Genomic DNA, 12361 nt, shown 5'->3' with positions numbered 1-12361 from the left:
GGTACTGGCTCTGAAGGCACTCAGGAGTTGTGCTTGAGCCTTTTAGGTATCAGTTGGCTCCTGAAGCAAAGCGCTGATATGCTGTTTGAGGCAGTCTCTCTGAAGAACAGATAGTATACTTTATTTCGTATCCTGTATAACTGTATACCGTTGTTATCCCAAAGCGCTATGTCCATTAGGATTTTGAGCGTTACATTACATTCCATAAGCTGGAGAAGTTGTGCTTTGCTCGCAGTTGCACGTAGTTGAAGTCCTGCTTGCGGAGTCCACATCATTGGTCTGCCATAATTGTCATTTGCCGTGAAGGTGGTTCCTTTGCTTTGACAGACATGCTATTATGTATTTACATGCTATTTATTTATTTCACACTTTGGGCACAGTAGGACAGTGTATGAAGTCATGTCTATCACTGTAGCATAGTCTATAGGTAGTATGTTAATGCAGCCAACTTCATGTGCTTGCTTCTGTTTTTCCATACCTGCCCTTAATTGGTATATGCAGAGGTATACCAACTTTGTAAAACTGTGTACCAGCTCTTAATTTCCTTCTCATGTTCATATTTCTGAAACTCAGTGTGACTTATCTTGCTTTTCTTATTTTTTGTTTATATTTCAATTTTCTTGCTTTCTCCTAGTCTTCTCTTTTGGCAAGATCTGTGAGAAACCATGGTATTTTAGACTTAGCCAAATTCAGTCTGCGTTAAAACTTCTTGAAACCTGATCTTGTGAGAGTTCTAGTATGAAAAAAATTCAGGTTGGCATCCAGAACCATGGATGTTTAGATAAACTGAACTTCTGGTTCCTCTTGAGGTTTGGTAGTTCACTACTGAATCCGTTTCAGTCCAGTTAATTAGTTACAAACCCCTAAGCCACAGCCTTGGAATTAAAGAAAACAAAGCCCCAAGCCTCCACATACTTTGATTCAAGAAGAAACTTTTGTTGAACTAGGAAATGCATTTATATCGCTATTTCCCAGTTTGAAATGTAAAATTGACATCCATCCAGACCAGCCAGCAACATAGTCATTTATTCTGGACTCATGCTGCCTGTATTAATGTGGCAGTCTACTCTCCCCCCTATGTGCACTAATCTTATTTTTTTCCTTCCTATTCTCCAACATTGGTTTCTCCTTTTAGAGGTATGGCAGAGATTTTTCTCATATCAATGTTTTTGGCTCTGCACAGCGTGGCTTACAGGGAGTACAGAGTGCCTGTTTTTGATGAGATTTTTCTGCTCTTCTCTTCTCAGGACAATGTAGAGCAGACTTCAGCTCATGGTCGGCGGGATCTGGTGGAACCAGGTTTCCAAGAACCATCTAACCGCATCTCCCTAAATCACCAAGGTAAGAAACAATGAGTACGAATCCAGTCTCCTTGGGGGAAAGCCAGCGAGCTGTGGATGTGGAGGTAGTTTTTCCTCCACATTGTAGTTTGTTCTTCTTGTTAAAAAAAAATACTAAACAAAAAATTCTGGATGGCTGGAGTAGGAGAGCTGAAGATGTAGGTTTTTTGTCATCACAACTATCCTGTGAGCTGTGGATGAAGATGGCTAAGAACCTGTGGTGAACCTGAAGTCTTGTAGCCCAAATTAGGACTGTTACCCTGGGCAGAAAGAATATTCTCCTGTTTTTAGGGGAGGAAGAGTGGAGTCCTGAAATTTAATTCAACATTTTGCAATGTTAAAATTAAACTTCAAAAACTTTCACCAGCTGTAAAAATGGTTCAAGGCTCTGGCTCAACTCTTTACTCCTGCAACAAAAGAATGTTTACTTGCTTTGTGTGATGGAAATCACCTCATTCAGGGGCAAGGCAGTCTTGAACTAGATGTTGTAAAGCTGATGCCTTGAGATGTGGAAATTCTGGGGGCAGATTTACATGGGTGACTTCTGAAGCTTTCTGTGAATGTCCCCTGTTTATCAGGGAACACATTCACTGTGGTTTAAGTTCGCTGGATGAAGCGAGAGTAGTTGTGGCTGCTGCTTATGCAGTCTGAATAGATACTGAAAAGATAGGGAGTATTCCATTTTGATGGCCAAGTGCTAACTTTGTAGCCTGACGTCTTCCTAACAGGTCAATACTTCCTTTTCAGGTCCTTCTTTCCCCCTAACAATGTTACAGCACTGAAAGAATCCATACGGGGTCACCCTGGTGTGTGGCTCTGCCTGAGCTACATTGGGGCAGATGTGTCTAGGCAAAATGGTCCAAACTAATTTTCAAAGCAGGTATCTTTACAGAGAATGCTTTTCGTAGGGGTCTTGTCAGTTAAAGGCCTGTTTCTACAACAGGACTCAATTATGTTTTTCCTTGTAGTTTCTGAAGTAGAGTTCACTTTTGCAGCCACAGGCTGTGTTGATATTTTTGTTGGGTGACTGACAGCAGTCAAATCCAGTATTTCTCAAATCTTACTGATTTTATTGCTGAAGTAGGTATCTAGCACATTTTTAATCTTCCCTGCCCCTGTGACTATAAAATGCTGTTATGTAAGTGGCACAGGCTAAGAAAAGAAATCTGCACGTCCAGTGGTGGCCTCTAATGCTGCATTTGGCTGTAGCACTTCATCTTTTCCCAGTGCTGAAGGGAAACAACAAGTTTTATGGCAATGATACCTATTCTTTCAATATCTTTTTGAAAATGGAAGTGGCTGTAAGTGTGATGTTATGGCATGTCCCACTTGTTTGTTCAGTCCAAGTACAAGCTTCTACCCTGTTTTATAGTCTTGTCCAATAACTTGGGAGTACAGCTATTTTAACAGCTGCCCCATAGTCCAGTAACCCATTAATGAATAGTACATAGGAAAATGTAAAATGAAGAACTTCTGAGGCATTTGTGACATGGTGTGAACTAGTTCCAATGCTGCGATATTAGACTAGATTATTAAAGTGGGGTTTTATGTTTTGTGGCAGTTTTCTGCTTTTTAAAAAATTCCTACAATAAATTGTGTTATCCATTAGTTTCTGTTAAAACGTTGCTGACGCTGATTTAGATGAAAAACTGAAGAGTAAAGCTGTATCCAGAATTAACTTGCAGGACCACTGGCTGCATTTTAATAAGTTTATCTATGCTTGATGGTACGTGTGGATTACGCTGATGATAAAGATATTTGCAACAGACTGTGGCCAGTTTTGCTTCCAGTTATATACAATATTATTTGCTGAGCTCAGCTTATACTGACTAGCGGATCTAAAGCTTTTATTCCTGTATTTCGCAACAGTTTTAAGGAAAGCCGATAGGCCTGCAACAAAGCTGGTTTAATGCATATTTAACTTGAGCAGAAATTCTGGAATGATTACAATTGACTAAAATATTTGATGTGTTAGGTATTCCTCCCCCCAGCCTTTTTCCTTTTGGTGTGTTGTGTCTGAACTACTGCAGCTGAACTTTGAGCAACCATGCTTGTTATGTTTTTTTTTGTATATACACTTCCAATTCATACCTGACCACCTTGCTCAGTAAGCACAGCAGATTTGCCAGTTTCTGTTGAACATTAACTTACAGGTCTTTGCTTTTCTCTCGCAAAGCTTTGGTACAAGCACTTAGAATTCTGAACCAGACCCTGCTTTCCACGGCCTACAAAAACGGTGATTAGCTTCCTTTGAGGTATCTCAATCTCTTCAACACAAACTGGAAAAAGAGCATGCAAGTGGAGACTGAGATATCCCTGCCAACTGTCCCTGCATGAATAAGTTCTTTCTTGAGAAGGGTATTTCAAGTACATGTTTCCTGCTGAATCACTCTTTTACACAAGTAGTTGCTGTATAACTATTCAGCTTTTTATTTTAAAAGAATATCTTGTAATGATTTGGGAGCAGAGAATACTTCTTGTAAAGCAAGGAGTCTTAAAATATGCAGGTTTCATATAAAACAAATGTAGGAGAAGTTGAGTGCAGATGGAATAGTATTTTTTCCTATGAATAGGTTAATAACTGCTTTTGTGTAGATATGCTAATAACACACATTAACAATAAGTATTTATATATATATAAGCCATTATTTAGTATTCACTTACAAGTCGTTCTGCAAGCTGGATAAGTTTCATAAAAGTACTAAACCTAAGAGCAGGAACTATGATTTCTTACCTATATTCCCCAAATCTACTTCATAAATGAAATGCAAGGGGAAAGAAAGAAAACTTCGTCCGGTAGAACAGTACTAATACTCAGTGAAGTAAAGAAGCAGGTGTGCTTCAGCTACTTATTGAAAGTCCTGCTTGTCTACCACAAAGTACAAAAGCCAGGCTTTTGGCAGTTAATTGACAGCAAGTCAAGTACTTCTCGAGCAGTCACTCCAGAAACTGTAGTAAAGCCTAGAGAACGGAGAAGAAGCATGTCTAAACTATGGGGCACTTCCTAAAGAATTAAGGAAAGAGGAGAGGAAATGATCAAAGTAATTATTTACCATCTTTCAAAACACAAAGAGAATGGGGAAGTAAAAGCATGCTTAGAGGGGGGCAGCTCTTGTATGTTTGGTGTTATTTTTTTTCTTCCCCCAGCAGGAATGTGGAGATGAAGCCTAGTCAGCCACGTATCAGTTCTGTAAAACGTGCAGTACTCACAAATGTTTCATATTTTACAGTGACAGGGTTCCTTGCAGCATTTGTATGCTGTCCAGTAGGGAGGGCGATGATCTGGGGACAGTAATGATGATTTCAGTCCAAATACTTGCATTCACACTGAGATACTGCTCTGAGGTCTTTATTAGAGGCGATCAGCTCCAGCACTCATTCCTCCTGCCTCAGCACACACAAGGGGTGCCGCTGGTTCTCCTCTCTGCCCAAGCACCTTTATAGTTCAGCCTCCGCTCCCCTTGGTTGAATGCACCCACTGCGGGGTGCCACAGGAGTTGGTCTTCAATGTGTCTTGTTAGCAAGATAAGGTTGCTTCACCGATTTCCCTACGCTACCTAGGAGTAGCCTTGCTGAAATATGATAGCAAAATACAGCATGCTACAGAAAACTAGATAAGCAACTGGATTTATTTGTTCTCAGACTTCACGGGGGCTTAACCTGCAGGCTGTGCTGCTGCAATTTCTCTTCTCACTCCGTGCTTCTGGGCTTTTCTTCCTTGAGCTCATTCTCGTTTGTTTCTCTAACAAGCAGTAAATAATGCCAACTTCAGTCCCAGCTTGTGGGCAGTACTTTTTATTAATACTTGACATGCTTTTTAGAGGTAGTGTAGCTACTTATTCAAGATTTTGAAGTCAGGCATAAATAAGATGCATTCTGTCACCTTAACTTTTAATGGAAGTATTCGACATGCAGTTCTGGCACTTTCTTTATGTGTTTACTTGTAGAGATGATTTTTGGTGTCTGTACAAATGTGTTTTGTCGTGGGTCTGTAATGAAAGATTCATCTCCGTTTTATTTCTGCATTCGTGCTTTCAGTAGCTGTCTCAGCTATTGTTGGGCTCGATGCTTTTTGTTCCAGGAGTTCCCGGAGGGAGCTGAGCTGAACGTTGCTGTACCTCTGGCTCCGCAGCCAGATGGCTTCAGCAGCAGAAAGAAAACAGTGAGATGAGTTGTTATAGCCAACAGCAGTCCTTTGTCAACAGCCAGCTTACCCTTTGGTCTATTTTGGCTGGTTGTGGGAGGAAATCTTGCCTACAGTGAGATGGTGAAGATGCTGTGGTTGCAGATCAGTTGGTTTTAGGTTTCCTTGGTGTTATGCCTGTACAGAGCACTTGTTCCCACTGAGCAGTGCTGTCTGCTCTTGAGGCGGATGCTCTCCTCTCCCTCACTGGCTTGGAACTGATATGTAACTTCTGCGGAGGTGATACAACTCAGTAATAGTGGAATGTGCCTTTGTAGCACACTTCTTGGGTCCAGAAAATACGACGCTACGTAAATACGTAAGGACTTTTGAAAAAGTATGGGCCTAAATGAAGTAGTACAATGCCTAAGGTTTAACCCAGGGAAATAACATCCTGTAGCCCTTTTTCTCCAGCAGTACTATTATTACTTGCTTTAAATGTCTTGCCGTTTGCATCTGCCTGACGATAGGCACGTGAGGTCGAGGCAGTTTTGTTGTTAGCTTTGTAGCTAAAGAATGTGTTTAGTAACCGCTGGTGCTACCTCTGGTATGTTTCAGTCATGGGATCCCAGTGGGATGAATCAGTTATTTGGTGTATCAGAACTAACCCATGTTTTTGCAGAATCCAGCTGGTACTGAATGGAAAATGTAGAATGAAATACAGATAGTTTTGTTTGTATTGCAAAGACAATACCGAAAGCTGCCAGACATTCATGAATTCTCATGTATTGTATAAATGTTTTCGTCATTGTCCAGCCTTAGAAAAAAACACCATTACTGCCAAAAAGATTTACACTAACTACCATTACACACAGAACTGAGCCCTCACTTCCTGCCTAGCTCATTACAGTACCTTTGTCTTATTTTAGAGAAGGCTTCTATTGTACTTTGTGATGAATCTTGTTAGCACAGTTTCTAGGAGGGCGCCCAGAATAGCTGTGGAGAAGTTTAACTTTCCTAATTATATTAGTTCCCAAACCCTTGGGCTGACAGAACTCTGAAAAAAATGGAAAAGATGAAAAGAAGACAAAGGAGGTTGTTTTTTAGTACAGATAACTTCAGAGTTCTGCATCAAGCTACAGAAAGACAAATTTGACCAGCTGATTGAGTACAGCAAGAAAACTCAGTATATACAAGAGCTGCTAATGATGATTGAGTGAAATCAGTGGAATGAGAAGAAACAGGCCAAGTACAGTTTAAAATGCTTGCATGTTCATAGAAATGTATTTGCAGATGACTGATGGATTTTCTTTTATGTTTCATTAACTAGGGGATTAACTGTTGCTTTCTTAAGTGTAAAAGAAGGGAGAAAAAGACTTCACATTAACCTGTAAGAGTTTTAATACCAAGTTTGCAAATCTTTTGTTTTGGATATATTTAAAATTGAATGTATTCCCTGAAGCCACCTGATGAGAGTTTTTAAAACAAAACAAAAACAAAAACCTCAAATCTCATAGTTGGCAGACATAGGATTTTGAACACGTTTTATAATTTATCAGGGTTCTATGTTTGCTATTTACACGACCATCAAGGTAAATTCATAAGTTCTAAGCCTATTTTCTATTATGATTTATGAAAAATTCTAAAGTTATTACTACATTTGAAATGAAATTCTTGACATGTTGGAGGAGAGAGAGTCTCTAGGCTTGTAGTGGTTGTACTGGGGGAGCAGGTGGAGCTGGGCTGAGGCTGAGGAGTTGCGTTCCTTACCTCAGATAATCCATGACACTATCCCAGGCCCTAGGGGAATGAAGCTGCATGGGTTTTATGGCTGAGAAGGTGTTTTTTTCATCCTGAAGATAGAGGGATGGTGTTCCTACACTTTCTCTTTCAAGATTTCTGTCTCCAGTTATCCCTGGGGGGGATTCACAAGGTGTGAACTTAGAGTGATTAGAAGCTCATTTCTTGTTACTCTTGCTCAATTCCTGCCTGAGGCTCTGGGAGGGGAGGATGTAAATTTGGCATCTGGATACTGTGATTCTGGTGCTCCTGTCTAGATGCTTCTCAGTGTGAGAGGGCGCTTACTTCCCTCACCACTTGTGTGGATGTATTTGAGAACAAGTTAGCTTGACACTAGTACAAGCCTAAAGTATGCCAGTGATGGCTAAGAAGATCATTGTAAATACTGTAATTTATTTAAGAGCGTCTCCCTGTAAAATAAAATTTCCTTTTTCATTCTCTTTTGTCCTTAATTAAGGGATGTGCGTTTCCTGCTACCACTCAAGTGGAGCTAAAGCCAACTGTCAGAGCAGTCAGAATTTGGCATCCCTCAGCCAGGTTACAGCTAGGTAACACGAGGGATGGCACATGGACATGCTCTTTTTGTGTGTGTGGGGGTGCACTCTGGGGCATCTTGTGGAAGAATTTCCTTGTGTGCTCCAGCTATTGCATGGCCATCGACTGGCTGTTTTGGGGGGTGGTCAGGGAGGGGAGGGCTTGGGGCGCCACTAGGTGCGTGGATGTGCCGGCCTCTTCTGTTCACAGAAGGCCAACGTTCAAGTAAGGCATTTGTTTGCTGCTGGCACACTTCCCCTGAGGTACGTTGGCTGAGAGCAGCAAGTGGTGCTGTCACCCTCCCGGGTGGTTTCTGTGCCCGTGTGGCTCCTCTGGTTGTGTTACGGTGGCTGGCTGCTGGCCTGTCTCCCTCTAGGCCTCTCCGTCCACTCGGCTTAGCAGGAGAACAACTACACAGCTCCTTGCATAAGCTGTGAGGCCCTCTGAGAAAAGCAGTCGGGAAGTCCTTCCTGGAGAGATCTTTGTTCAGGCTTCTCATTTTCCTGTCCAGGCTCCCAAGCAGTGATGGCTGACAGGAACTCTTCCTTCCATCTTGTGTTAAGAAATCGCTTTTGCCCCCATGTAGGCTGATGGTCAAACCTGAGCAAGGTTAAGTTGTTTTGTTGTCAGTGCCCAGTATTGACCGAGGATGTGTTCTTGGGGTTGTAAAGCATGAACCTTAGAAACCAGCAGTCCACCTCAGTGATGGACAGGAAATTATGGCAGCCAGTACTCATATGTAGTGTGTGAGCTCCAGAGCCTAGAGCTTCTGATAGAAGTGGTGTGTTTGGGGAAACCTGGGTGCTCGATGGAAACCACGGTCTCAAGATGTACTACTTATGGTGAGGTGCTTCTCCCAGGTACCGGGGCTCAGCTCATTTCTTATGCACTTATCTCATATATAGCTTTTTTTTTTTTTTATGTGAATAAATGAGCTCCAAATCCTACGGCTGGTGTGCTCTCTCCTGTGTAAATCTATTCACACAGCAACTTACATCATCCCCATCCTTTCTGTAAGCAAATTACTAAAGCAGCCAAGTACAATAGATTTCAATATTTTTTTATTGTCTTATATGCTGATTTATTTACTGTCCAACAGGTATGGGGAGACGTGTGGTCTCAGGTTGTCCTCTGCTTCCTAGGTGGCTTATTTGTTCAATTTGAGTTAATGGTCCATAATTGAGCTGAGAGATTTGAAATGTCCTCTTCTAATTTAATCAGTGTAAGTTAACTGTAAAACCTTGAGATGAGCTCATATGTTTTCTGGAATAATTTTATTGCCTTTAGTTATGTTTTATTTGTTTTCTTTTGTAATCTGACTAAATTTGTACTGTCAAGATGTTAAGGGGAATGGAAGGATGGAAAGCAATACTGCCAGGGAAAAGGCTCTTCTTGTGATAGATTCTGGATGAATTAACATGGCTGAGCTGAATTCTTGTCTGTGCTATTCGCCCGTCTTCCTGCACATCCTTGGGTTCTGGTTAGTTTTCCCTGTTAAGGCTGTGTGCTTTAAGTGTATTTTGCTTTATGTAAGAACTTTTTGAACCTTTCAGTGAAGGTGTCATGGCCAAATGTCAAAACATGTCTGTGGACACTTAAATTGTCTCAGTATAATGAGCTTTCCAGCTAGGAAAGTTGATTTATTATGTAGCCTACTTTTTAATCATGCCATAACAAAGGCAGTTGTTCAGTAAAAAGTGTCTCTCTAGCATCATAATATTGACTTCAAATTCTGACACCTTTACCAAAATCAAATCCTAAATTGCAAAGGTGATTTGACATGTAAAGAGGAAGGGTATATTTAAATATGGAAACAATCTTCGTCACTGCAGTTATACTGTCTGTTATGATATGCTGCTTAAATATGTATATATATTAAAGCATAAGTACCTCTAATTCTGAAATAAAAGTGCAATGTCACTATGCAAGGTCAGCTTTAATGGAGACAAAAATGTTTTTCAATACTTGATTACGTGAAAAGCTCTAAGATGCTAATCTGGTTTCATGACTGTTGTGTTCAAGTCTGCAGTAAAGATATTCTACTTATTTCAACTTTTAAGAGCATCAGCTCTAAGTAAATGGGAATTTGATTGCAATGTATGTTCATTACATGTGATGTTTGAAACTCCTGTGACCAAAGAGGGAACTATTTTTTTTTAAATCTCTGTCTGCTTTGGTGAAATCAGTAAATCGTTATTGAGAGCACAGTGTCTCTGTGCTATCATAAGGCAACGGGAAAACAACCCCCCCCCATACCCAGTCCTATGAAAGTTATTTTTAAGAACATCATAACAGTGGTGTGGCAAAGTAGAGGAAGTTGTTGTGCCAGAAACTACTCCCTGAATTCTTGAAACCGACTAGACTAGAGCTTGGCAAGAAACCTTTTAACAGCCTTAGTTCACCAGTACATTTAGCAATTTTGGGACTAGACATCATTTTTTCCCAGAATAAAATCCATTTAACTTCAGATAAAGACCTGAGTTACTCCTACCCCCCATTTAAAGCATACTGAACTGATTTGTGTTCTGTCTCTGATCAGCCACGTACCTTTGATCTCTCTTGTGATGGCAGATAATTTCTAATAGCTGACACAATGCAGCCCTCTTGTCTGCAAACAATTCTGGGAGACGTGCATTCAATTTTTAGGTTTTTATTTTCCCTGACCTTTAAGGTTATATTTTTGGTCTCTATCAAAGTGGTGAGAGGGTGGAGAACAGGCGGTGCAGCTCTTTATTTCCTTCCATTGTTTGTCCTAATGATAAAGTGTCCTAACATTTGGTTTCTGTCTCTTCTTTCCAGTGCCTCAGGTGGAACAAAATATGTTAATTTACCTTTTAGCTTCTTCCTCTACACTAAGGTTTTATCATCTTACAAGTGAATACAGAAATTTAACTTTGCTTCTTTTAAAAGAAATAAATAAAACCAAGCACTGTTTAAATCTGTAGCATTTCCTGGGGTAAGAAACAGAAAGAGATGGAGGTAAGACTTGTTTGCAAGTGTGAAATGGGGTGCATCTGAGATGCGGCAAATCTCTTGGCAAAAGCTTCTGTGGCCTTAGGATTCCTTGTGATTCAACAACTTGCTGGACTTCCTTTTCACTTGTTTGCAGGTCTAAATTAGAGGAGAAATTATGAATGCTAAACAAAAATTAGCATGGTACTTAAAAATCAAATGGATTTTAAAAGTTGGCTGGTACAACTACGGCAAATTTAGGTTAAATAGTCTGGACAAGAATAGAATTAGTTTAAGATTTTAGTATCCTTTTGTGCATAGCAGGGCAAATTACATCATCAAGTAAAGATGGAATGCATCTTATAGCCGAGAGGAAAATGCCCAATTCAAGTTAAACTTTAAACAGCGTCTTTCTTAAAAATGCCTTTCCTAATCTGTTTATAAAAGTCATTGGTTCTGCCAGATGACTGGGAAGCTAAGACTGCAGATTTCAAGATTTTTCCAGCATAGGAACGTATTTCCTTTAGTCGAGTCAAACAAGTTTCACTGGAATGTGTTCATGGTCTGTATCAGCAAGTATAGCTCAACTCAGTCATGTCAAGAGGAGTATATACTGCAGTCTACTCAAGGAAATGGATGTCACTAAAAATACCTGTTTAATAATATTTTTTGTTGTTGAGTGAATGTGAAAGTAGTCTTTCTTAATGGCAAAGCTGTTGTTTATTTAAATATCAAAATGATTTTCTGAGGCTTTTAAAAAAAATAAAATCAAAGTTGATGACTGAAGTCAGGCTTAGCATAAAATGGCATGGGTTCTGATGACAGCAGCATGCTGGCTCCTTTTGTAAGACCTACATCTATACAGTGTATTTGTATGTGCCCACTACAAGTCCTTATTGGAAGAGGGCGGTTTGAAAGCAACAAGTGACCTCAAAACGGCTGCTTACTTTATCAGTATTGGGGTCTATGTGGGGGGAAGATTCCTTTGTCAGTCCTCTTGGAAGTTGCATGCAGTAACAAGCCTCCGAAATCTGCACTGCAGGGTTGTAGAGAGATTCTTGTGCTCATATGCAAACTAGCTCGATTGCCTACTATAGCAATTAATTATGGCTGCAGCAGAACTAATTTGCATGTGTTGCTAGTAATCTATACCTCAGGCAGCTATAAGCTGTTCAGAATAATTGGACCTGACCTGAGGCTTTAATGAAATTGGACCACAGGAATCATTGCAGGACATTGCTAAGTGTCCATTTCTTCACCTGAGCTCAGCGAAGCATCGATGGGCTCTCCACTCGCACTATCCCCCCTAGCAGGCGTTGTGAAATACTTGCTGGGGTTGGCCACTGGGCATGTGCAGAGCTGGGCAAGGAGTTAGTGCTTGTTCAACAAATTACCCCTTACATGGGATGAAACAAATCACTGCTGGTTGTCTACCCAAGTTTTCCCCATCAGCAAAATGAGGATATTGCTATTGCAAAACTTGTGTCGAGTATGTGGTTGAGATCTGCTTCGTGGGGTGCATGCTGTTTTCACAGATGAAGTCCTGTTTTGTTCATGGTATTAAGTGGGGAGCCAGTCCTGGAGAGATGTAATCAAGACTGAAGTGTTTCCA

At 40.5% G+C, this 12361-nt stretch overlaps 1 protein-coding gene across 3 annotated transcripts in view; it reads left to right on the top strand.

Moving 5' to 3' along the window:
* The window catches only part of GRB10 (growth factor receptor bound protein 10), a 150627-nt gene that overhangs the window by 60633 nt on the left and 77633 nt on the right, over positions 1 to 12361 (top strand). For all 3 annotated transcript variants that reach the window (XM_080582266.1, XM_080582264.1, XM_080582265.1), the window contains one exon: positions 1248 to 1341. In XM_080582266.1, coding sequence (XP_080438392.1) covers positions 1248 to 1341 — 94 coding nt within the window. The remainder of the gene's footprint in view (positions 1 to 1247; positions 1342 to 12361) is intronic.

This window comes from Anser brachyrhynchus, assembly GCF_964034855.1.
Source record: "Anser brachyrhynchus genome assembly, chromosome: 2".
Lineage (NCBI taxonomy): Eukaryota > Metazoa > Chordata > Aves > Anseriformes > Anatidae > Anser > Anser brachyrhynchus.
Note: the sequence above shows the minus strand (reverse complement) of the source record. Positions and strands in the feature narration are given on the sequence as shown.